This window comes from Salvelinus fontinalis, chromosome 9 (genome assembly GCF_029448725.1).
Source record: "Salvelinus fontinalis isolate EN_2023a chromosome 9, ASM2944872v1, whole genome shotgun sequence".
Taxonomy (NCBI): Eukaryota; Metazoa; Chordata; class Actinopteri; order Salmoniformes; family Salmonidae; genus Salvelinus; species Salvelinus fontinalis.
In genome coordinates this window covers 42,650,331-42,675,669 of record NC_074673.1, presented here as the reverse complement: position 1 = coordinate 42,675,669, position 25,339 = coordinate 42,650,331, and the positions used below count along the sequence as shown (strand labels likewise).

Here is a 25,339-nt window from a genome sequence, read left to right as displayed (position 1 = left end):
CATACACCTTAGCCAAATACATTTAAACTCAGTTTTTCACAATTCCTGACATTTAATCCGAGTAAAAATTCCCTGTCTTAGGTCAGTTAGGATCACCACTTTATTTTAAGAATGTGAAATGTCAGAATAAAAGTAGAGAGAATGATTTATTTGAGCTTTTATTTCTTTCATCACATTCCCAGTGGGTCAGAAGTTTACATACACTCAATTAGTATTTGGTAGCAATGCCTTTAAATTGTTTAACTTGGGTCAAACGTTTCGGGTAGCCTTCCATAAGCTTCCCACAATAAGTTGGGTGAATTTTGGCCCATTCCTCCTGACAGAGTTAGTGTAACTGAGTCAGGTTTGTAGGCCTCCTTGCTCTCACACGCTTTTTCAGTTCTGCCAACAAATTTTCTATAGGATTGAGGTCAGGGCTTTGTGATGGCCACTCCAATACCTTGATTTTGTTGTCCTTAAGCCATTTTGCCACAACTTTGGAAGTATGCTTGGGGTCATTGTCCATTTGGAAGACCCATTTGTGACCAAGCTTTGACTTCCTGACTGATGTCTTGAGATGTTGCTTCAATATATCCACATAATGTTCCTTGCTAATGATGCCATCTATTTTGTGAAGTGCACAAGTCCCTCCTGCAGCAAAGCACCCCCACAACATGATGCTGCCACCCCCTTGCTTCACGGTTGGGATGGTGTTCTTTGGCTTGCAAGCACCCCCCTTTTTCCTCCAAACAGTTCTATTTTTGTTTCATCAGACCAGAGGACATTTCTCCAAAAAGTACGATCTTTGTCCCCATGTGCAGTTGCAAACCGTAGTTTGGCATTTTTATGGTGGTTTTGGAGCAGTGGCTTCTTCCTTGCTGAGCCGGCTTTCAGGTTATGTCGATATAGGACTCGTTTTACTGTGGATATAGCTACTTTTATACCTGCTTCCTCCAGCATCTTCACAAGGTCCTTTGCTGTTGTTCTGGGATTGATTTTCACTTTTCACACCAAAGTACTTTCATCTCTAGGAGACAGAACATGTCTCCTTCCTGAGCGGTATGATGGCTGCGTGGTCCCATGGTGTTTATACTTGCGTACTATCGTTTGTACAGATGAACGTGGTACTTTCAGACATTTGGAAATTGCTCCCAAGGATGAACCAGACTTGTGGAGGTCTACAATTTGTTTTCTAAAGTCTTGGCTGATTTATTTAGATTTTCCCATGATGTCAATCAAAGAGGTACTGAGTTTGAAGGTAGGCCTTGAAATAGATCCACAGGTACACCTCCAACTGACTCAAATTATGTCAATTAGCCTATCAGAATCTTCTAAAGCCATGACATAATTTTCTGGACTTTTCCAAGCTGTTTAAAGGCACCGTCAACTTAGTGTATGTAAACTTCTGACCCACTGGAATTGTGATACAGTGAAATAATCTGTCTGTAAACAATTGTTAGAAAAATTACTTGTGTCATGCACAAAGTAGATGTCCTAACCGACTTGCCAAAATTATAGTTTGTTAACAAGAAATTTGTGGAGTGGTTGAAAAACACGTTTTAATGACTCCAACCTAAGTGTATGTAACTTCTGACTTCAACTGTATCATATTTATCCAATTATTTAATATCTAAAAGTCTTTTATTATTTTTTATGTTCTGCCGTAAGGCCCCTGTAGTCCTCTATAGACTGGCTACATCACCAAATTCTGATGTTAAACATAGGCCATATGATCAGAATCAAAATTATGATACCTTTGCTGATATGGATTTTTATTGCTGTCCAGGTCAGTTATTACACAAAGGAGATTGCACACATCAGCCCCAAACTGTTGATTCACACGTTTATGCCAGTGTTGATATTCAGTAGTGCCTTCGAAATCGAATCCCACATCTTTTGGAAATCTTTAATACAGGTGAGGACTTCCCTGCACTGTTGTTATTATGAACAGGTTGCAATATAATTCATTTTGTGAATAGCCTTATGGTGTTTAAAAGAAACATAAGTTAACTACACTAAAATACGTCACTAGAAATGACTAAAGAAATAACATAAACAGATTATTTAAACTTTGTGTTAAACAGGTACTACTGCTAGCAATACCTGGATTTTTGCTCAGTTCTTCTATGATTGCATTGCTAGTTGTGAAAGTGTATGCTTACAACTGGGACTGGTATGTTGGCATGATGTTTGGAGCCATTGTAAGCACCATTGACCCTTTCATATCAACGGCTTTGTTACGCAGTCTCGGTAAGAATACACATCTTTCTGCAGAATAATGCAATTTAATGATATCAGCTGTACTGGTAGGAACTCACTATGTCCCTCTCTACAGGAACAGCTAAACCCCTCATACTTCTGATAGAGGGAGAGTCATTGTTCAGTGATGGTGCCTCTATCATTACATTTGATGCATTCAAAGACCTTGCCACTGATCTTAGTCAATTTGAAGGTACAATGTGCATTATCTGTCAAATTTACAGTTGTATCTATTTTTGGGTACAAAGAAGGAATATTCTGTAATCATGTGAATGTTTTCATCCAACAGCAACAACTTTCACCATCAAGCTGATATTGAAAGTCTTCGGGAGCCCTCTTTTAGGGTTCGTCATGTCTAAGATCATTATGTTTTGGCTGTCCTACATCTTCAACGATGGACTGATTGAAATAACCATCAGCCTGGCAATGACTTACATCACATTTTACTTCGGTAAGGGAGTTTTTGTTACGTCCTTTTAGAAATGACGTCATTTGGTTTGTTCAATAGCAAGAAATGTATCTTAAATAAATAGAATTTGTTTAATAAATGTTTTATGTAACATTTTCATGTCATTTAGCTGAATGGCTAGGCATGTCTGGGGTCATAGCTGTCCTCATTATGGGGCTTCTCTTGGACACTGTCAACTTCAGCCCAGAAATTGAAGTGTTTCTTTTACGGTGAGTATAGATAATTAAATCCACTTTCTGTGGTGCTTTCTGAATTTAAAATAGTTTCTAAAGACAAGATTCTAATTTTTCTATAGGTTCTGGGAGATGCTGACCTATTTGGCCAACACCTTAATTTTCTTCATTGTTGGTATTGTGGTAGCCAGAGCATTTCAACATTTGGGCGTCAACGATTTTTTCAACATTGTAGTGCTCTACTTTGCTATGTACATCATAAGGTAAAGAAGATCACTGTTTTAATGAGTTTACATCAGGCATTTAACCAGTTTTTCTACCATGTACTAATGTTATGTATCAGTTTGGTTTGGGACTCTTCTTTCTCTATTACAGACTTGTGACTGTTATTGCACTGTCACCCTTCCTGGTACGCACTGGATATGGCTTCAGCTGGCGGTGGGCAGCAGTCTGCGTTTGGGGAGGGACCAAAGGGGCCTTTTGTCTAAGTCTTACACTCATGGCTTTTCAGTCAGACGATTTGGATGAAGAGCAAGTGAGAGAAAAGGTAGGGATTTTTTTGTATTTTGTATTTGCTACTTTCTACCCATTTAGCAGGCTACCATGATGATAGCAGTGTCTTATGGCCTCGATTAATGTAATTGCAATCTTGACAGTTGGATATCATCTCTGTTACAGATTTTGGTCCTGTCTTCTGGAATGGTGGTCCTAACACTTCTTATCAATGCGTCATCGATGACTTGGTTCCTTAGACTATTAGGTGAGGTATACTGTGTCAAGTAGTTTCTCTTCCTTGACAGGTTGTTCACAATAGAGCTCGCCAGCTTGTAGTCCTCCTCAAATCCGTAAATAAGTTACCTCTGGTTCGGCCAAAAAAATGCTCCAAGAACACCATTCATTTTCCTCTTAGGCTTTGTCCAACGAACCATAGCGGAGTTAGTGCCTACAAAAAGGCGCCATTACAATTTCGCTTTATGTGTGCGAGGCCAACTAAACTGCACTTAGGAGCACCTAGGCAGCAAGAGGTTGTCTCTCTCTGACAATGTATCTTGTGTTCCCAGGCCTGTATGAAGTGTCTGTGCCCAGGCCTATATAATGTATGTTGTGTTCCCAGGCCTGTATGAAGTGTCTGTGCCCAGGCGCATGGCCATGTATAGTGCGGTGCAGCGGGTGCGGGAGAGCTCGCAGAACACTTTCAGTTTGTTGAAGATTGACAGGTTTTTAGCAGATGCTAACTGGGAAATGGCAGAGCAGAGAGTCCTCATAGAGGACCCCTATAAAACACCCAATGAAAAGGTATTGTGTGTCTCTTTCTGTCTTCTTTGACACTGTGTTACAGTGTAAACACCCATATCAGTATATCTATATTTTACTCCTACTTTGACATATGAGTGAAAATATATGTCTTTGCCTGTGCCCTTTCTTCCAGGTTAGCATTGAAGAGTTCTCTCCCACAGCCAGGATGACTAAGTGCCCAGACTGTGACAGGGACATTCCCTATGCACCATCACCACAGGAGCTGGAGGACATGATGGAGGAGGCTCGCATGCGCATCCTGAAGGCTCAGAAGGTATTGTTCACCCCACTGGATCCTACTAACCACAATGTTCATCATAGTCACCCTGACCTTGCGTACAGAGATGGGTCTAATCGCCCGTTCAGCCTGTTCAATGTACAACACATGGAAGCAATGGTCACCTAAAAAGAGGATGAGGTCGAATGTTCTGTTGTTCTGAAATATGTAAAATCAATGTGTTCGATTGGATATTACGTTAGAAATTGTTTTTGTTTCTTTAATCACAGCCTGTACCTCTGCTTTTCCTCACTTAGTTGTAGCTTTGTTGATACACTTCTATAATTTGGTTGGGATGACCCATAAGAATATAATTAACTTTTTAGCCCACAGGGAAGGAACTATTGACTTTGGTGAATGTAATGGGTTTAGCATGAAGTTGACAGATGAATCATTAAGAGTCCAGAATGAATGGTGCCTAAACTGGAAACTGATGTTGGTTTCCTACCAGACAAGCTACTGGAAGCAGTACAGCGCTGGAATGCTGAACCGAGAGGCAGCCAGGACCCTGATCAATACAGCTGAGAACATGACAGACCACAAGGGAAAGTAAGTGCTGCTCTCGTTGACCTCACTCAAAAAGATATAGGACCACTTGGTTCAGTCCGGGTCTATGTGTTTATAATCGCATACGTTGAGCTAAGACAGCAGCTGATGACATCATTACCTGTGAGAAATACTGATCTGTTACATACTGTTCTTTTTTTGAATGAGCTGATCGAGCTATACTGCTTACAACAAAGACATTTGGCTAGAATTAATGGAGGCTATGATTGATGAGCATCTTCCATTGTTTTTATAGTCATTGTGTAAGTGTGTGGCACCCTTTGGAAAAGGGGGCACCACTTGGAAGACTCTAACCTCAGTAATTGCACCTTATTATGTACTTACATTAAGCACCCCTTAAATATTTGACATCTCTGGGTCATGATTCTATTATTGTTCATGTCATAGTCCTAGAGGTTTATTGGCCTATGGCAATGTTAATAGGCCAAGTAATATACAGTGCATTCGGTAAGTATTCAGACCCATTGACTTTTTCCGCATTTTATTACGTTACAGCCTTATTCTAAAGTGGATTAAATCATCCCCCCCCCCCCCCCATCAATCTACACACAACACCCCATAATGACAAAGCAAAAACAGGTTTTTAGAATTAAAATAAATAAAAACGGCCAAAATCTGTTCACATGAGATAAGCAGACCAAGTGGTCTTTTTTTTGTATGGAGGTCTATGGGAGAGTGTTGAATAACATGAGTCTTATTTGATCGAATTGAAGTTTCGTAATGTTTATGCTGTTACAAATAACGTACTGCTATAAGTGGATGCACGTGGCATTCCCGCAACTTTGAGAAAAATGACTTAGTTGTGCCTGTTGTTCACACACGTATCTGTCTTTTCATTGGCTAGAATGGTCCCACCTGATCTCGCCTCCTCTCGCCTGCCTTCCATCTTTGAGGACATGAATTTCCATTGTTAGAGCGGTCACCTGACTATTTTGCCAATATAATAGAAAAACTTTGACTGCGATAAAGTTACCATTAAGATACATATTGGTAACATTAGTTTACTTAGCTAGCTAACTAAAGTTACTTTGAAAAGTAGCCAGCTAGTTCACAACTTAGTAATGTTAGTTACTTCCAAACTACTTTTTGATAAATTATCATATCTAAATGTGAATTGTTAGCTAACTAGACTAACGTTAGAAATTGCAAGTACAGATCACTATGGAGTCAGATGTTACGAGAATGTGTAATTTAGTTTATTAAACACCAAACTGTTTCAAGTGAGAATTAGGCAGGTCTGATGCTGAAAAACATATAATAATTTATTCCATTTGTAAAGCGATTTTCATTATACAAGAATCTCAAAGTGCAGAAAATAAAAGTATTGACACTACCGGTCAAAAGTTTTAGAACACCTACTCATTCAAGTTTTTTTTTGTTATTTTTACTATTTTCTACATTGTAGAATAATATTGAAGACATCAAAACTATGAAATAACACATATGGAATAATGTAGTAACCAAAAAAGAGTTAAAAAATCTAAATCTATTTATATTTGAGATTCTTCAAATAGCCACCCTTTGCCTTGATGACAGCTTTGCACACTTGGCATTCTCTCAACCAGCTTCATCTGGAATGCTTTTCCAACAGTCTTGAAGGAGTTCCCAAATATGCTGAGCACTTGTTGGCTGCTTTTCCTTCACTCTGCGGTCTGACTCATCCCAAACCATCTCAATTTGGTTTAGATCGGGTATTTGGTATTTGTGGAGGCCAGGTCATCTGATGCAGCACTCCATCATTCTCCTTCTTGGTAAAATAGCCCTTACACAGCCTGGAGGTGTGTTGGGTCATTGTCCTGTTGAAAAACAAGTGATGGTCCCACTTAGCCCAAACCAAATGGGATGGTGTATCGCTGCAGAATGCTGCGGTAGCCATGCTGGTTAAGTGCGTCTTGCTGGTGACACAGACAGTGTCACCAGCAAAGCACCCCCACACCATAACACCTCCTCCATGCTTTACGGTGGGAAATACACATGTGGAGATCATCCATTCACCCACACAGCGTCTCACAAATTTCCACCAGTCTAATGTCCATTGCTTGTGTTTCTTGGCCCAAGCAAGTCTCTTCTTATTATTGGTGTCCTTTAGTAGTGGTTTCTTTGCAGAAAAAGGCCTGATTCACGCAGTCTCCTCTGAACAGTTGATGTTGAGATGTGTCTGTTACTTGAACTCTGTGAAGCATTTATTTGGGCTACAATTTCTGAAGCTGGTAACTCTAATGAACTTATCCTCTGCAGCAGAGGTAACTCTGGGTCATCCATTCCTGTGGCGGTCCTCATGAGAGCCAGTTTCATCATAGCGCTTGATGGTTTTTGCGACTGCACTTGAAGACACTTTAAAAGTTCTTGAAATGTTCCGCATTGACTGACCTTCATATCTTAAAGTAATTTTGGACTGTCGTTTCTCTTTGCTTATTTGAGCTGTTCTTGCCATAATATGGACTTGGTCTTTTACCAAATAGGGCTATCTTGTGTATATCACCCCTACCTTGTCACAACACAACTGATTGGCTCAAACGCATTAAGAAGGAAAGAAATTCCACAAATTAACTTTTAACAAGGCACACCTGTTAATTTAAATGCATTCCAGGTGAATACCTCATGAAGCTGGTTGAGAGAATGCCAAGAGTGCAAAGCTGTCAAGGGTGGCTACTTTGAAGAATCTAAAATCTATTTTGATTTGATTAACACTTTTTTGGTTACTACATGATTCCATATGTTATTTCAAAGTTTTGATGTCTTCACTATTATTCTTCAATGTAGAAAATAGTAAAAATAAAGAAAAACACTTGAATGAGTAAGTGTGTCCAAACTTTATATATATATATATATATATATTTACTTATGCAAAGCAAATATATTTAACCATTAAGTTTGAGTATGCAGTGCATTCGGAAAGTATTCAGACACCTTGACTGTCCACATTTTGTTACGTTACAGCCTTATTCTAAAATGTATTAAATCGTTTTTTTTCTCTCATCAAACTACATACAATACCCCATAATGATAAAGCAAAAACAGGTTTTTAGAAATTGCTTCAAATTTATAAAAATGTAAAACCTTAAATATCACATTTACATAAGTTTTCAGACCCTTTACTCAGTACTTTGTTGAAGCACCTTTGGCAGTGATTACAGCCTTGAGTGTTCTTGGGTATGATGCTACAAGCTTGGCACACCTGTATTTGAGGAGTTTCTCCCATTCTTCTCTGCAGATCCTCTCAAGCTCTGTCAGGTTGGATGGGGAGCATTGCTGCACAGCTACTTTCAGGTCTCTCCAGAGATGTTAGATCGGGTTCAAGTCCGGGCTCTGGCTGGGCCCCTCAAGGACATTCAGAGACTTGTCCCGAAGCCACTCCTGCGTTGTCTTGGCTGTGTGCTTAGGGTCGTTGTCCTGTTGGAAGATGAACCTTCACCCCAGTCTGAGGTCATGTTGCGCTCTGGAGCAGGTTTTCATCAAGGATATCTCTGTACTCTGTTCATCAGGGATGCAAACTAGTCACCTTTCGGCGAAATTCACCGTTTTGAATCCAAAATAGGTGACCTACGTGAATCGTGTAGATTCGATGAGAAAAGTTTGAGGGGGGGGGGGGGGGGTCACTTAGAGCCCTACTGGCTGTAAACGAATGAGTGATGCGCGTTTGTAAGCAAACAAGTGATGCGCGTTTGGAGCAATACCGGCTGTATCTAAGGCTCAGCCAATCGTTCACATAACAACAGAATGCAGCATGTGACTGAAGAGAGAAAAGACAACCAGTTTGCTAGTTACATAATCAGCGCTCGCTCTGGAAAGACAGCAGTAGGGTGCAAAGGCAGTTTGCCAGTTACAGCAGTGTGTCCTTGAACGATAACGAAGAGGTAGGTGAGAAGCCTGACCACTGAGACGGGGGTGAGAAGGTGATGAAGTGTACTTCATGAGCTGTAACTGAAAAACAACTGGCATTTGGAAAATTAGGGAGAAAGTGTGCTGGAACAAGTATTGTTAGCATTGAATTCATGTTTTCCCGCTACAGTATGTGGTTAATTTTCAGAATGAGAGAATTACATGAAAAAGAGGCGTTGCTTGTTGGAGGAGCCGACCCTTTAAAAAAGAAAACGCCTAAAATGACATACCCAAATCTAACTCCAGGACATGCATATTCTGTAGCTCAGGACATGCATATTCTTGATACCATTTGAAAGGAAACACATTTTTGTGTTCCACAAGTTTGTGGAAATGTGAAATTAATGTAGGAGAATATAACACATTAGATCTGGTAAAAGATAATACAATGAAAAAAATTGTTTTTTAAAGTTTTTTTATACCATCTTTGAAATGCAAGAGAACAGCTATAATGTATTATTCTAGCCCAGGCGCAATTTAGATTTTGGCCACTAGATGGCAGCAGTGTATGTGCAAAGTTTTAGACTGATCCAATGTACCATTGTATATCTGTTCAAAATGTTGTATCAAGACTGCCCAAATGTGCCTAATTGGTTTGTTAGTTGTGCACTCTCCTCAAACAACAGCATGGTATTCTTTCACTGTAATAGCTACTGTAAATTGGACAGTGCCGTTAGATTAACAAGAATGTAAGCTTTCTGCCCATATCAGATATGTCTATGTCATGGGATTTTTTTTGTTGTTACTTACAACCTCATGTTAATCACATTAGCCTATGTTACATTTACATTTACATTTAAGTCATTTAGCAGACGCTCTTATCCAGAGCGACTTACAAGTACATATATTCATACTTTTTTTGTACTGGCCCCCCATGGGAATCGAACCCACAACCCTGGCGTTGCAAGCGCCATGCTCTACCAACTGAGCCACACGGGGCCACGTGTTAGCTCAACCGTCCCGCAGTGGGGACACCGATCCCATAGAGGTTTTACACAAGTTGATTCAGGTATCAAGTGTAGCTAGAGCTGGGCCTGGCTTATGCTGGATGCCAATAGAGGTGAAAGAAATGCCACACACTTTCCCTCTTTCAATACAGTGGATAAAAAGGGGTATGCCAGGTGTACTCTCTTCTTGAAAGAGATCAATTATGCCAACAAAGGGTATTATGCTCTGCTGGCACATTGTAGAACAGATGTCCACAGGCAGAAAGTGTACAATGTAATAACGTGCAGTGTAGCCCAACGATATTGCTTTTGTTGTGTGGAACTTGACAGTAACACTTGTGTGAGTGGAGGGGATTATTACATTTTTTACTCAGTGAACGTTATTTTTGTAGCCTTACAAAGTGGCCACTATAATAGAGCAAAAATAGAATGCCTGTTTGTTTCATTCTATTTCTACTTTAAGATTTTTTCTCCCAAGTGCAATATTTAGATGTGTGTGGTCACAAGCGTTCTATTATAAAGGCTGTCATGGCTAACTGCAATATTAGTGTATTGTTTTTTCTCAAGACTTGAGTGTCATTTTTAGTAAAGTATAGGCACAATCTTTTGCTGTGAGTTAGGTTCACATTAACCACTTTTTTATTTTACACACAGACTGATCATGTAGATCACATTATTTGTTGTTTAATTAGTTAAAACCTGCATTTTCCCCTAGCAGGGATTTTTTTGCATGTTTCAGTGAGGAGGGGAAAAAAGTGTCACTTTTTTGGGCCTTCACCAGTTTGCATCCCTGGTTTATCTTTCCCTTGATCCTGTCTAGTCTCCCAGTCCCTGTCGCTGAAAATCATCCTCACAGCATGATGCTGCCACCACCATGTTACACAGTAGGGATGGTACCAGGTCTCCTTCAGACGTGATGCTTGGCATTCAGGCCAAAGAGTTCAATCTTGGTTTCATCAGACCAGAGAATCTTATTTCTCATAGTCTGAGAATCCTTTAGGTGCCTTTTGGCAAACTCCAAGCGGGCTGTCATGTGCCTTTTACTGAGGAGTGGCCTCCGTCTGGCCCCTCTACCATAAAGGTGTGATTGGTGGAATGCTGCGGAGTTGTCCTTCTGGAAGGTTCTCCCATGTCCACAGAGAAACTCTGAAGCTCACCTTCCTGACCAAGGCCCTTCTCCCCTGGGCCGCCAGCTCTAGGAAGAGTCTTGGTGCTTCCAAACGTCTTCAATTTAAGAATGATGGAGGCCACTGTGTTCTTGGGAACCTTTAATGCTGCAGAAATGTTTTGGTACCCTTTCCCAGATCTGTGCCTTGACACAATCCTGTCTCGGAGCTCTACGGACAATTCCTTTGACCTCATGGCTTGGTTTTTGCTCTGACATGCACTGTCATCTCAAGGATGATCAATGGAAATAGGATGCATCTGAGCTCAATTTCGATTCTCATAGCAAAGGGTCTGAATACTTATGTAAATTAGGTATTTCTGTTTTTTATTTGTAATCAATTTACCTTTTTTTTTTTTATAAAAGTCTATTTTTCATTTTGTCATTATGGGGTATTGTGTGTAGATTGAGGACCATTTTTTTTATTTAATCTACTTTAGAATGAGGCTGTAACGTAACAAAATATGGAAAAAGTCAAGGGGTCTGAATACTTTCCGAATGCACTTTAGTTATGTGTGGTTTATTTTTAGAAAGTGGAAATATGAGTTCATATACAGGTATATGATATATATTGAGGACTGTTTAAGTATAGGAGAAGAAATGTTTGCAAAAATTGGGAGAGTAATGCATATGTTTCTGTCTTTGTTTAGGTTCATGAGTGTTCAGGATGTCAAGAAATACTGGGAGCTGAAAGGTGTTTTTGTGTCTCTTCGGAGGAGTCTAGAGGACTGGCTGTACAATGTCAAGCTTGATAAACTTAAACCATCAAGGTAAGAAAGCACAGCTGAGATTTACTGTAAACGAATTTAGACCACCAGGTTACACAGTGAAATAACGGTATTATATAGCTGCTCTAATGACACATAATGTACACAACGATATGTTGTATTTCAGGAATGCGATGCTCAAGTGGTGCTACCAGGTTGTCTTCAGCCTCCCCTTTGAGTATTTCATCTACGCATTGATTGTCCTCAATATCTTCCCCATCATCCTGGAGTTCATCCCAGCGATCAGTGACAAACATAACCTAGAACTCAGTGTTATCAACTACATCTTCTTCAGCGGCTATCTTGTGGAGGCTATACTGAAGGCAGGACATAGGCCTACACTAAAATACATGTCAAATAAAAATTATCTAATACACAATACCTTCGCATAATGTCAGACATTTGGGTTTTAAGACCCTCTGTGACACATTTCCTCTTGTTCTACAGGCTTTGGCCATGAGGAAGGCCTATATCTTCAATCACTGGAACCAGTTTGACCTCTTCATTATCGTCTTGGCTTGTGTTGACATATTCCTGGACCATTATTTAGAAACCACAGCATATGTTGTCAATATTCACATGATAAAAATTGTGAAGGTGTCTAAAATGATCCGCCTTACCAGGGCACTTCGTTTGGTGAAGGTATGCTATGGTTTGACGGTACCATAAAATCTATGATCAGTGATATACACTGAGTGTAAAAAAAACAACAACATTAGTAATACCTTCCTAATATTGGGTTGCCCCCCTTTTGCCCTAAGAACAGCCTCAATTTGTCAGGGCAAAGAATTCAACAGGGATGCTGGCCCATGTTGACTCCGATGCTTCCCACAGTTGTGTCAAGTTGGCTGGATGTCTTTTGGGTGGTGGACCATTCTTGATACACACAGTAAAGTGTTGAGCGTGAAAACCCCAGCAGCATTGCAGTATTTGACACAAACCAGTGCGCCTGGCACCTACTACCATACCCCGTTCAAAGGCACTTAAATATTCTGTCTTGCCCATTCACCCTCTGAATGGCACACATACACAATTCATGTCTCAATTGTCTCAAGGCTTAAAAATCCTTTAACCTGTCTCCTCCCCTTCATCTACACTGATTGAAGTGGATTTAACAGGTGACATCAATAAGGGCTCATAGCTTTCACCTGGTTTCACCTGGCCAGTTTATTTCATGGAAAGAGCAGGTGTTCCTAATATTGTGTACACTCAGTGTAAATTTTACATAGCTTTGCAGTACATTTTTCTAAGGTTATCCAGTTGCATTTAGCGATGCTGTGAATCTTAATAATCTTTTGTTGAATGTATATGTTTCAGATCATCATTCCCAAGCTCATAGAAATCATAAACCGTCAGATCCATAAGCAGCTCAGTTTTGGGTATGACATCGGGAAAGGCTATGTCATCGGAGAGGAGCACATAAGCAAGATCATTGACCATATCTCTGATGACAAAAGCATATCTAAGGTGTTTTTAAATTACATTTACAGTACAGTATACAACAACAGATGTTGATCTTTTCACAACATGATATCATGTTTAGACCTCTCATAGTAAAGAAATCTCAGGTACCTACCTTTATTTTGTTGCTTTTTTTGCAACACAGATATGTATCTAGCCAAATAATAATTACTCCATAGCCCTAGAATGTGTTGGGATTATGTACATCACACCACACCTTGTGTTGCAGAAATTGAAAAGAATACTGGAGAGAAACTGCCAGCAAGCTGTCAGGGAGATTGGTAAGAGAGTAGGGGAGACATACAAGCAATGTTACTGCATGTACACTGTCTGTATCTTCAGTATATCAGTCATGCTAAATAAAGGCCATCACTTTAACCGGGGTCACTGTGGGATCACAAATATAGTATAGTTAGTTGGCTTTAACTCACCAACATCTTTCACAGCAACAATCCTTCAGTCCTATTTACATGTCAAGTATCCTACATTGAACCTCCCCTAAATTGATATAGATTAAAAAAGTATTCAATGAAACAATGACAGAATCCTTCAATGGACTGATGTTGATGCTCTTGACTGGCCGGTATAGTATGTAAGGGATAACCAACGAGGGGCTATCCGTTCTATGGGAAATAATGAACAACGTGTAAAGTGTGTTCCACTATACATCCACCGAGTTGCATTATTTTCCAAAGAACGCATAGAGTCCCCAGTTTACTATCCCTTTTATACCATGGCTATAATTGAACACATGTGCCGATATAAATGTGTTCGTTTTCCTGTATAAATGTGTTCATTTGCTGGTAGAAATGTGTTCAACATCCACAAGTAGCTAGCATGTTTAGTAGATACCTACAGTAGTTGCCGTGGTAACCAAACAGACTTGCTAGTTTAGCTAACCAAACCATCAATCCGAGCTTGCCATTATTAAAATCTAATTCAACAATGCCAATAATGTTTTCAATTCGACTTTTGTTTTCAAAAGCAGCTCAAACATAGAACATGTAAGAATAAATTATACCCATTTAATTCTACAGTACATTATAGGCAAATAATGCACGCTCTACAATGCCCTTCAAGCCAATCAGAAACAAATATTCAACAATGCCATGGCGATTTAAAAAAAAAGTTTTTTTGCAAAGGCGAAAGTCTACAGAACCTTAGTACACTTTGTTCATAACAGATTCTAGTTTTGGGAACAGAAAACTATTGAGATCAAATGTTTAATCGATGAGAAAATGTGCAGAAAGTCAGCCAAAATCCATCTCGTTCCATCCTCTCATGGAATTCTTAATTCTTCTGTCAGCCAATCAGCATTCAGGGCTCGAACTACCCAGTTTATAATGTGTGATATTCTAATTGTGTACCTTGGTTAATGGAGGAAAATGCACTGCTAGCCAATCATCATACAATCATTTTAACTTGCGTATAGTTGAAGTTGTTCTAGTCATGCATGTAGGGATTCTACGGACCTACGTTCTGACCAAACTTACTTGAGAGGGAGAAAAAGGGAGCAGGCTGGGGGATCAAGTCTGTGTACTTTTAGAGCAACTATCTTTTTAGATACAACCATCAAAGGAAATGGGACACATCAGGAAATACGAATGATTGGGCCCCTGGTATCGGGAAGCTAGCAGGGCTTTGGAGAAAAGGTATGGGATGTAACTACCAGTCCATTGTACGCCATCAAAGACAGAAACAGGACATAGGTGACTCCTCAAAGTAGGGGACCTAAATGTGTTCTGGGAGAACACAAGGGCTCAGTAGGATACTGGTAATAATGCCTCATGGAGCCATTTTCTCAGATTCCCAGCATGCTCTCCTGCTGGACGAGATTGATGCTTCTTTCTGAAAACTATATAACACCTTTCATTAGCATTTAGAAAGAGCAGATCTGTGGTGACCTTAGGGAGTCTTCACAGGCACAAAGCAGGATTACACACTACAAGTATATGTAAAACAGCTTGATTTTCTATTTGTGAAATAGAATTATGTAGCCCTCAGTGCATCTCAGGTTCTTTTTGTTATTTGATAGCAAGCTTACGCACAGTGTGCTAAGTTTACAACTGACAGGAGTGTGACTGAGGACACCGTGTGGGATCTTTTTTCAGGCTTGCTGCAGAGAGACCATCCTGAGATTGCCGTCTCGGTGAAGACCAGACAGGCCATACGAGCCGTGCTGAACAGTGAGAGAGACGCCATTCATACACTCGTGTCCGGGGGACTCTTAGATGACATAGAAGCATCAAAGCTGGAGAAGGTGCTTTCAGTTTGCTCCTCCTGCCATTTACAATGCCTCCAATTAATTTCTTCATTGGAGAAATATATGTATATGTATATATGTATATACATACATATATACATACATATACATATATATATATATACATATACATATATTGTTACCTCTGACTCTGACTATACAGAAAGTTAGTTTTATTATTGATAAATTAATGAATGTTACATTTTTCCCTTTGGTAGATGATTGAAATAAAAATGAAGAAATTGATCAAATTTCCACCAACAATCCCAGCAGCAACAGCAGAGGAGCTTCTGCAGAATTTGCCTTGGCTGAATAAAGACAGCACCCAGATTCAGTTCATCAAGGTAGAGCACACTTCTCCCAGACCCTTGCCTTTAGAATGATAATTGTTTTTATTTTCTGTATTATACCAATGTTTCTTTCATGCAATTCTTTTTCTTCTATTTATTGTGTTATTTCAGACAGTGGCCAAGCTTCTTTTCTTTGACTTTGGAGACACCATCATACAAGAAAATGATGACCCTCAAGGAATACACTTGATTGTCTCTGGCCTGGTTAAGGTATGTACTGATATGCACAAATAGTAAAAGGGATAACATACTACTGAGCTGAAGTTGTGTTAATCAGTGGTTACTGTTCTGAAAATGAATTCCCGTTTTTGTATCAAGCGGTTTTCATTTGAAATATGATCAGACACAAAAAACACAAACTTGAAACAACACTGCTAGACGTAATAGTTGGGAATGAATGTCTTTGGCATGACACATTATTTTCATAGCAAACAAAATAATGACTGGCTGATATTCATCTGCCTACTACTCACCAGTAGTTTCTTTCCCAATCTTCACCACAAACTAATTACCTCTCTCCGTCACATTGTAACTCTGTAGAACACAACATCAAGTATACAGTCAATGCTATTAATATTTGGAAATTACACTTAATCACTTGTCATTTTGGTCACCTTAAAATGGAACACAATGTAAGCTATTTCAACACATTACAGTGTGACAGTGCAATTATGGGTCATTTTGAAAGGCAGGGGATAATAGCGCTCTCTTTGTACAGACACCTTTACTTACCTTGTGATCTTACGCCGTTGTTCAAAAGCAGCTCATTTTCTATACCAATTCTTGTTGCTTTGCCTCTGAATACAAAACTGGATTATTATTTTTTTAAGTCATTGTCCCATTCATGTTGTTAATGCAGTATAAGGCATTGGTTTCAGGACCTGATATTAAACAATATTCAGAAACATTGATGAACACGTTTCCTACATTTTCTTTATATCGAATTTCTCCTTCGGTAGATACAGTAAGCCAAAGTACCTTCAGGGACACTTATTTGTTGAAGCTTTATTAAGGATAGTAGAAAACAAACTAGAAAGGGAAGTCTCAAATGGAAATATTGAGTGCAACAACAATCTCTAAGTAGTAGAAGGAGGGCTGTATTGTAGTACAGTATTTTATTCAAAATTATTTTTGTAATTAGCAAGGTCGTAAAATGTTAAAAGCACAAACATCCCTTTGTTACTTAGGGCTCTATTCAATCTTTAACACTGAAGCTCTACAGATTCCGCAATAGAAATTTAAAGGGAATTTTCCGATTGAAACGACATATGCAGTGGTTACCGTGAATGCAGTTTCCACTAAGCGGGAACATTGCCTTTTAAATTTCAATCACGCTGTAAAGCTGAACTTCCGCAATTACTGTATTAAGAAATTGTCTTTTGCTACGTTTTTTTGTTTGTTTGATCTCCTTATCCTCGAATGGTTTGAACTTACCAACGTCACAGGTCATTTTCACATTGTATGAAGACGGAGTGTGTAATAAGCTCTATGACTCTGAGTCATGGAGCAGCACGATGGGCATAAAAGCAAATGCTTTGTTACCTATGAGGTAGACCAGCTGTCACACTTACAAACTGCAGTATCCTCTTCTCAGAGCTTCCATCCTTATTCCCCGGGTCACATTGATGACGCTGGTTGATGCATCTTCTTCAAGAGGCGTAATTAAATGTACACATCCCCAGCTTATGTTTTTACATTATACTTTACATGGAAGGGTTTCCGGTTGTTGAAATGGAAGCTGGACCTTGAAATGATCTCTTATGTCGATGCTATTTGTATTATTTACGAGGTAATTTATATCCATCTGGTCTTATAGCGTAAGCTCCCCTAATCATCAAACAATACCAAAATCACTTGATTGACGCTCTGTGATCATAACCTTATACTGTATGGATGTGAATCTCTGAACCGTACTGTATCGCAGATGACTGGAGGAAGCCCAAACCTTGGAGGCAAGAGGCCCAAGGAGAAGACCAGACTGACAGACTACAGGAGCTGCGGGGCCATCATGGGAGAACTCAACTGTCTCACCCAGCAGTCTATGGAGATGACGGTCACCTGTGAGACAGCCACTCAGGTCTCTCTACAGTTCATTTACTAAACTTTGTTCGCATGAAATGGCCTACATATGTCAGTGAAAACAAGTGTTTGAGAACCTTATCCAATCTCAAAGGTCAGATCAGTACAAATGTAAAGGAGAATAGTATGGACAAAGTGGGCAATATTATCAAGACTCTTTCCAGAATGGCCCTGTATTTGATGCAGGTTTTGGAGAAAGCCCAAGTAACTGAACATCCACTCCGCTGTCTGATAATAGCTATGTCAGACAAGGGTGTGATCTTTCACGACATAGATAATTGAGTGCAAAAACGTCACTGTGAGGTTGATAAACTAGCCATAAGGCCTCTTCTCCAACTGTTCCACATAACCATGGAGACAATTGTTAGACAAACCTTATCTGTCATTTTTTCCCCTGTCTATATTTTTCCTGATTGTTTGTCCATGGTTTCTCCCCAGACCTGCTTCATTGCTATTGAATCTCTGTTTGAGGCGTTTGATGTTTTCCCCGAGTTCCCGTCTCTGGAGTATATGATCTGGCGCTCCCTGGCAGTGAAAATCAGCACCAGCACATTCATGGAGCACATTATCTATCAGGTACTATCAACTTAGCGCTCTATGGTGCAATATGTAGTAAAGAGCCAAACTGCTTACGCCTAGGTTTCATTGAAATAAATGGGAGTCTCACACTCTGCAAGTTACACATCCACTGTACCATTCCTATAAAGTTAAACAAAGAAAATGGCCATAATCGCAGCACAGATTGAGAGCGTGAGTTGCGTTACTTAGCATTCTGTAGAACCAGCGGACAACAGACAGTATTGTTAGACAGTTCCAAAATCATTTGAACAAAATCCTTTTCCCTCACAGGGCTGGAGTTACCACAGGATTTGTTCTCATCTGGCCCGGGCCTATCTGGTAGACGTGGAGGTGAACAGGAAGTTTGACGTGTATGACGGCACCATGGAGGACGTGGTGGTGATCTATGGGAGTTGTGATGACCTTGCGTCCCAGTGCTCCTACAACGCCCCAGCTCTCATCAGCAGGACTACTCACCAGGTTACTATACAACTCAGATGTCACCTTCTCATACTGTGGCTACACTAGTCAACTTGACATTCACTGACTGGGAAATAGTGCCACCTGCTGGAGACATTGTCAGTGCAACAGTGTCATGTTAAAAATGTCCGACATCCTCAGATAAGTTGCGCTATTGTATGTATTTCTATTGTTTTTACCTCTTCATTCAGATGGAGAAAGTGTTAACTTATTTTGTTTTAACTCAACTCGGTATAGGTACTGGGCACAGCAAACACCACCAAACTGTTGATCGTGCCAAGTGAGCATTCTGAAATGAAGCGGACCGTCTCAGAGCTTCCAAGACAGGACAGTGTTCCCTGTCTGAGACATGCAGCTCATAGGAGAGGTGAATGAGGGCTTACAGTCAGCCTCAGGGTGATTACGTGGGTTGTCCCTGCTCTCTTCTGAACCTAGAATGATGCATGTCTTTGTAAGATGGGCAGAATGATAAACTAGCATTATGACCAAGCCCTTCAGTACTATAATTTCAAATGGGCTTTAGATAATTGTTATTTTAAGTACAATGACCAACACTACTGGCTTTACAAGTATTGCAAGTGAATTGACATCGGACTCTCCTCTTTCTCTCCCGGCAGCATCTAGAGATGATCGATCAGGGCTGCTGAGAACAGTAAGCGTAAGTTAATATAATGAACTGTATCTTATCATGTTTAACACATTAATGAAGTGAAATAGTGGCCCCAGAGAGGAACATCCGTCTTTCTTTGAAGGTGACGTCTGAGAAGGGTTCTCCAAAGAGAAGTTGTTCATCACTTGACAAGGCCACGTGATGATAGGGTATGACTGTGCAGCTGCTGGCCATACAGGCCCAGACACAACCTGCCAGGCAACCTGAATCTGTAAAACTTATATAAGCAAATATTTGTTTTCAAATGTATCATACTGATTTAATATTAAACATATTTATTTCATAGCGTTTGTGTGTTACTGTTTTAAGCTCAAACCTACTTGTCATCCAAGCTGTTCAAGGCTCAACTATTGTGCACTGGCTATACTAACTGCCGTTTGACTAATCCAAAATCTACTCTGGGAAAATAACACTGTACTAGCAAAGCACATGAGCATTTGAACACCTAGATTAATTGAACAGAAAATGCCCCCAAGTTTGTTTGAATTGAATCCCTCGATTAGGCTTGGCTCGCAGTCGGCGTTCCAATTCATCCCAAAGGTGTTCAATGGGGTTGAGGTCAGGGCTCTGTGCAGTCCAGTCAAGTTCTTCTACGACAATCTCGACAAACCATTTCTGTATGGACCTCGCTTTGTGCACTGGGGCATTTTTTTATGCTGAAACAGGAAAGGGACTTCCCCAAGCTGTTGCCACGAAGATAGAAGAAACCGTCTAGAATGTCATCCATTGTATGCTGTAGCATTAAGATTTCCCTTCACTGGAACTAAGGGGCCTAGCCTGAACCATGAAAAACAGCCCCAGACCATTATTCCTCCTCCACCAAACTTTACAGTTGACACTATGCATTCGGGCAGGTAGTGTTCTCCTGGAATCCACCAAACCCAGATTCGTCTGTCGGACTGCCAGATGGTAAAGCGTGATTCATCACTCCAAGGAATGCGTTTCCCCTGCTCCAGAGTCCAATGGCGGCGAGCTTTACACCACTCCAGCCGACGCTTGGCATTGCGTATCTTAGACTTGTGTGCAGCTGCTCGCCCGTGGAAACCCATTTAATGAAGCTCCAGACGAACAGTTATTGTGCTGATGTTGCTTCTAGAGGCAGCATGAACTCAGTAGTGAGTGTTGCAACTGAGGACAGAAGATTTTTGTGCTTCAGCACTAAGCGGTCCTGTTCTATGAGCTTGTGTGGTCAACTACTTCACGGGTGAGACGTTTTCTCTCCTAGACATTTCCACTTCACAATAACAGCACTTAGTTGACTGGGGCAGCTCTAGCAGGGTAGAAATTTGACAAACTGACTTGTTGGGAAGGTGGTATCCTATGACGGCGCCACGTTGAAAGTCAGTGAGCTCTTCAGTAAGGCCATTCTACTGCCAATGTTTGCATATGGAGATTACATGGCTGTGTCCATTTTATACACCTGTTAGCATCAGGTATGGCTGAAATAGCCAAATCCACTCATTTGAAAGGTTGTCCACGTGTGTGTGTGTATATACAGTCAAACGTTTGAACACCTACTTATTCCAGGGTTTTTCTTTAGTTTTACTATTTTCTACATTGTAGAATAATAGTGAAGACATCAATACTATGAACACATGGAATCATGTAGTAACTAAAATTGTTAAACAAATCAAAATAAGTCATATTTGAAATTCATCAAAGTAGCCACCCTTTGCCTTGCTGACAGCTTTGCACACTCTTTGCATTCTCTAAACCAGCTTCCTGAGGTAGTCACCTGGAATGCATTTCAATTAACAGGTGTGCATTGTTAAAAGTTCATGTCCTTAATATATTTGAGACAATCAGTTGTGTTGTGACAAGGTAGGGCTGGTATACAGAAGAAGGTCCTATTTGGTAAAATACCCATATTATGGCAAGAACAGCTCAAAAAAGCAAAGAGACACGACAGTCCACCATTAAGGCAATAATGAACATTTCAAGAACTTTTAATGTTTCTTCAAGTGGGCGCAAAAACCATCAAGCGCTATGATGAAACTGGCTCTCATGAGGACCGCCACAGGAAAGGAAGACCCAAAGTTACCTCTGCTGCAGAGGACACATTCATTATAGTTACCAGCCTCAGATTGCAGCCCAAATAAATGCTTCACAGAGTTCAAGAAAGAGACACATTTCAACTGTTCAGAGGAGACTGCGTGAATACGGCCTTCATGGTAGAATTGTTGCAAAGAAGCTACTATTAAAAGCACACCAATACGAAGAAGAAACTTGCTTGGGCCAAGAAACACGAGCAATCGACATCAGACCAGTGGAAGTCCTTTGGTCTGATGAGTCCAAATTTGACATTTTTGCTTCCAACGGCCGTGTCTTTGTGAGACGCAGAGTAGGTGAACGGATGATCTCTGCATGTGTGGTTCCCACCGTGAAGCATGGAGGAGGAGGTGTGATGGTGCTTTGCTGGTGACACTGATTTATTTAGAACCAGCATGGCTACCACAGCATTCTGCAGCGATACACAATCCCAGCTGGTTTGCGCCTAGTGGGACTATCATTTGTTTTTCAACAGGACAATGACCCAACACACCTCCAGGTTGTGTAAGGGCAATTTGACCAAGGAGCGTGATGGAGGGCTGCATCAGATGACCTGGCCTCCACAATCACCCGACCTCAACCCAATTGAGATGGTTTGGGATGAGTTGGCCCACAGAGTGAAGTTAAAGTAGCCAACAAATGCTCAGCATATGTGGAAACTTCTTCAAGACCGTTGGAAAAGTATTCGAGGTGAAGTTGGTTGAGAGAATGCCAGAGTGTGCAAAGGGTGTCAACTTTGAAGAATTTAAAATATATTTTGATTTGTTTAACACAATACCACTTAATGACAAAGCGAGAACTGCTTTGTCGAAATATTTGCAAATATAAAACTGAAATACCTTATTTATATATTCAGACCCTTTGCTACGAGACTCGAAATTGAGTGCAGATGCATCCTGTTTCCATCGATGATCCTTGAGATGTTTCTACAACTTGATTGGAGTTCCCCTGTGGTAAATTCAATTGATTGAATAGGATTTGGGAAGGCACACACCTGTATATAGAAGGTCCCATAGTTGACAGTGCATGTCAGAACAAAAGCCAAGCCATGAGGTCGAAGGAATTGTCCATAGAGCTCCGAGACAGGATTGTGTCGAGGCAGAGAGCAGGATAAGGGTACCAAGAAATGTCTGCAGCATTGAAGGTCCCCAAGAACACAGTGGCCTCCATCATTCTTAAATGGAAGAAGTTTGGAACCACCAAGACACTTCCTAGAGCTGGCCGCCCAGCCAAACTGAGTAATTGGAGAAGGGCCTTGGTAAGGGAGGTGACCAAGAACCAGATGGTCACTGACAGAGCTCCAGAGTTCCTCGGTGGAGATGGGAGAACCTTCCAGGAGAACCTTCCAGAAGAACAACCATCTCTGCAGCACCACCAATCAGGTCCTTATGGTAGAGTAGTCAAATGGAAGCCACTCCTCAGTAAAAGGCACATGACAGCCCGCTTGGAATTTGCCAAAAGGCACCTAAAGACTCTCAGACCATGAGAAAACAAGATTCTCTGGTCTGGTAAAACCAAGATTGAACAATTTGGCCTAAATGCCAAGTCTGAAGGAAACCTGGCACCATCCCTGCGGTGAAGCATGGTGGTGGTAGCATCATGCTGTGGGGATGTTTTTCAGCAGCAGGGACTGGGAGACTAGTCAGGATCTAGGGAAAAATTAACAGAGCAAAGTACAGTCATGGCCAAAAGTTGAGAATGACATTAATTTTCAAAGTCTGCTGCCTCAGTTTGTATGATGGCAATTTGCATATACTCCAGAATGTTATGAAGAGTGATCAGATGAATTGCAATTAATTCATGCAAATGAACTGAATCCCCCCCAAAAAAACATTTCCACTGCATGTCAGCCCTGCCACAAAAGAACCAGCTGACATGTCAGTTATTCTCTCTTGTTGACGAGGACAAGGCTGGAGATCACTCTGTCATGCTGATTGAGTTCGAATAACAGACTGGAAGCTTCAAGGAGGGTGGTGCTTGGAATCATTGTTCTTCCTCTGTCAACCATGGTTACCTGCAAGGAAACACGTGCCGTCATAATTGCTTTGCACAAAAAGGGCTTCACAGGCAAGGATATTGCTGCCAGTAAGATTGCACCTAAATCAACCATTTATTGGATCATCAAGAACTTCAAGGAGAGCGGTTCAATTGTTGTGAAGAAGGGTTCAGGGCGCCCAAGAAAGTCCAGCAAGCGCCAGGACCGTCTTCTAAAGTTGATTCAGCTGCAGGATCGGGGCACCACCAGTACAGAGCTTGCTCAGAAATGGCAGCAGGCAGGTGTGAGTGCATCTGCACGCACAGTGAGGCGAAGACTTTGAGGATGGCCTGGTGTCAAGAAGGGCAACAAAGAAGCCACTTCTCTCCAGGAAAAACATCAGGGACAGCCTGATATTCTGCAAAAGGTACGGGGATTGGACTGTCGAGGACTGGGGTAAAGTAATTTTCTCTGATGAATCCCCTTTCCGATTGTTTGGGGTATCCGGAAAAGAGCTTGTCCGGAGTCGTCAAGGTGAGCGCTACCATGTCCTATGTCATGCCAACAGTAAAGCATCCTGAGACCATTCATGTGTGGGGTTGCTTCTCAGCCAAGGGAGTGGGCTCACTCACAATTTTGCCTAAGAACACAGCCATGAATAAAGAATGGTACCAACTAATCCTGCGAGAGCAACTTCTCCCAACCATCCAGGAACAGTTTGGTGACAAACAGTGCCTTTTCCAGCATGATGGAGCACCTTGCCATAAGGCAAAAGTGATAACTAAGTGGCTCAGGGAACAGAACATTGATATTTTGGGTCCATCGCCAGGATACCCCCCAGACCTTAATCCCATTGAGAACTTGCGGTCAATCCTCAAGAGGCGGGAGGACAAAACCCCACAAATTCTGACAAACTCCAAGCATTGATTATGCAAGAATGGGCTGCCATCGGTCAGGATGTGGCCCAGAAGTTAATTGACAGCATGCCAAGGCAGATTGCAGAGGTCTTGAAAAAGAAGGGTCAACACTGCAAATATTGACTCTTTGCATCAACTTCATGTACTTGTCAATAAAAGCCTTTGACACTTACGAAATGCTTGTAATTATACTTCAGTATTCCATTGTAACATCTGACAAATATCTAAAAGACACTGAAACAGCAAACTTTGAAAATGAATGTGTCATTCAAAACTTTTGGCCACAACTGTACAGAGATCCTTGATGAAAACCTGCTCCAGAGCGCTCAGTACCTCAGACTGGGGCAAAGTTTCACCTTCCAAAAGGACAACGACCCTAAGCACACGGCTAAGAAAACACAGGAGTGGCTTTGGAAAGTCAGGACTTGAACCCGATCTAACGTCTCTGGAGACCTGAAATTGTGCAGCGGCTCTCCCCATCCAACCTGACAGAGCTTGAGAGGATCTGCAGAGAAGAATGGGAGAAACTCCCCAAATACAGGTGTGCCAAGCTTGTAGCGTCATACCCAAGAAGACTCGAGGCTGTAATCACTGCCAAATGTGCGTCAAAGTACTGAGTAAAGGGTCTGAATACTTATGTAAATTTGATATTTCAGATTTGTATTTAAGAAATTTGCTAACATTTCTAAAAACCTGTTTTTGCTTTGTCATTATGGGGTATTGTGTGTAGATTGAGGGGGGAAAAAATGATCATCC

At 40.9% G+C, this 25,339-nt stretch overlaps 1 protein-coding gene across 1 annotated transcript; it reads left to right on the top strand.

The window, feature by feature from the left end:
• The first annotated feature begins 2,240 nt into the window (after nucleotides 1-2,240).
• LOC129862642 (sodium/hydrogen exchanger 10-like) lies at nucleotides 2,241-19,930 on the top strand. The gene is made up of 23 exons (XM_055934500.1): nucleotides 2,241-2,431; nucleotides 2,528-2,689; nucleotides 2,817-2,916; nucleotides 3,003-3,143; nucleotides 3,256-3,427; nucleotides 3,559-3,640; nucleotides 3,995-4,176; nucleotides 4,310-4,450; nucleotides 4,905-5,002; nucleotides 11,665-11,784; nucleotides 11,909-12,104; nucleotides 12,229-12,423; nucleotides 13,099-13,248; nucleotides 13,472-13,523; nucleotides 15,354-15,502; nucleotides 15,724-15,849; nucleotides 15,967-16,065; nucleotides 17,780-17,932; nucleotides 18,373-18,510; nucleotides 18,784-18,972; nucleotides 19,210-19,339; nucleotides 19,590-19,630; nucleotides 19,725-19,930. Exons 1-23 carry the CDS (start codon nucleotides 2,299-2,301, stop codon nucleotides 19,782-19,784), a joined length of 3,009 nt encoding a protein of 1,002 aa, XP_055790475.1. The 5' UTR covers nucleotides 2,241-2,298; the 3' UTR covers nucleotides 19,785-19,930.
• The last annotated feature ends 5,409 nt before the right edge of the window (nucleotides 19,931-25,339 follow it).

What these genes read in the sequence shown, in the direction of transcription:
- LOC129862642 (XM_055934500.1), top strand. Translation starts at nt 2,299, where the DNA reads ATGTCCCTCTCTACAGGAACAGCTAAACCCCTCATACTTCTGATAGAG. An exon ending in GATAAACTTAAACCATCAAG is followed by an intron (nt 11,785 to 11,908) that starts GTAAGAAAGCAC and finishes GTTGTATTTCAG; the next exon opens with GAATGCGATGCTCAAGTGGT. An exon ending in TTGTGGAGGCTATACTGAAG is followed by an intron (nt 12,105 to 12,228) that starts GCAGGACATAGG and finishes CTTGTTCTACAG; the next exon opens with GCTTTGGCCATGAGGAAGGC.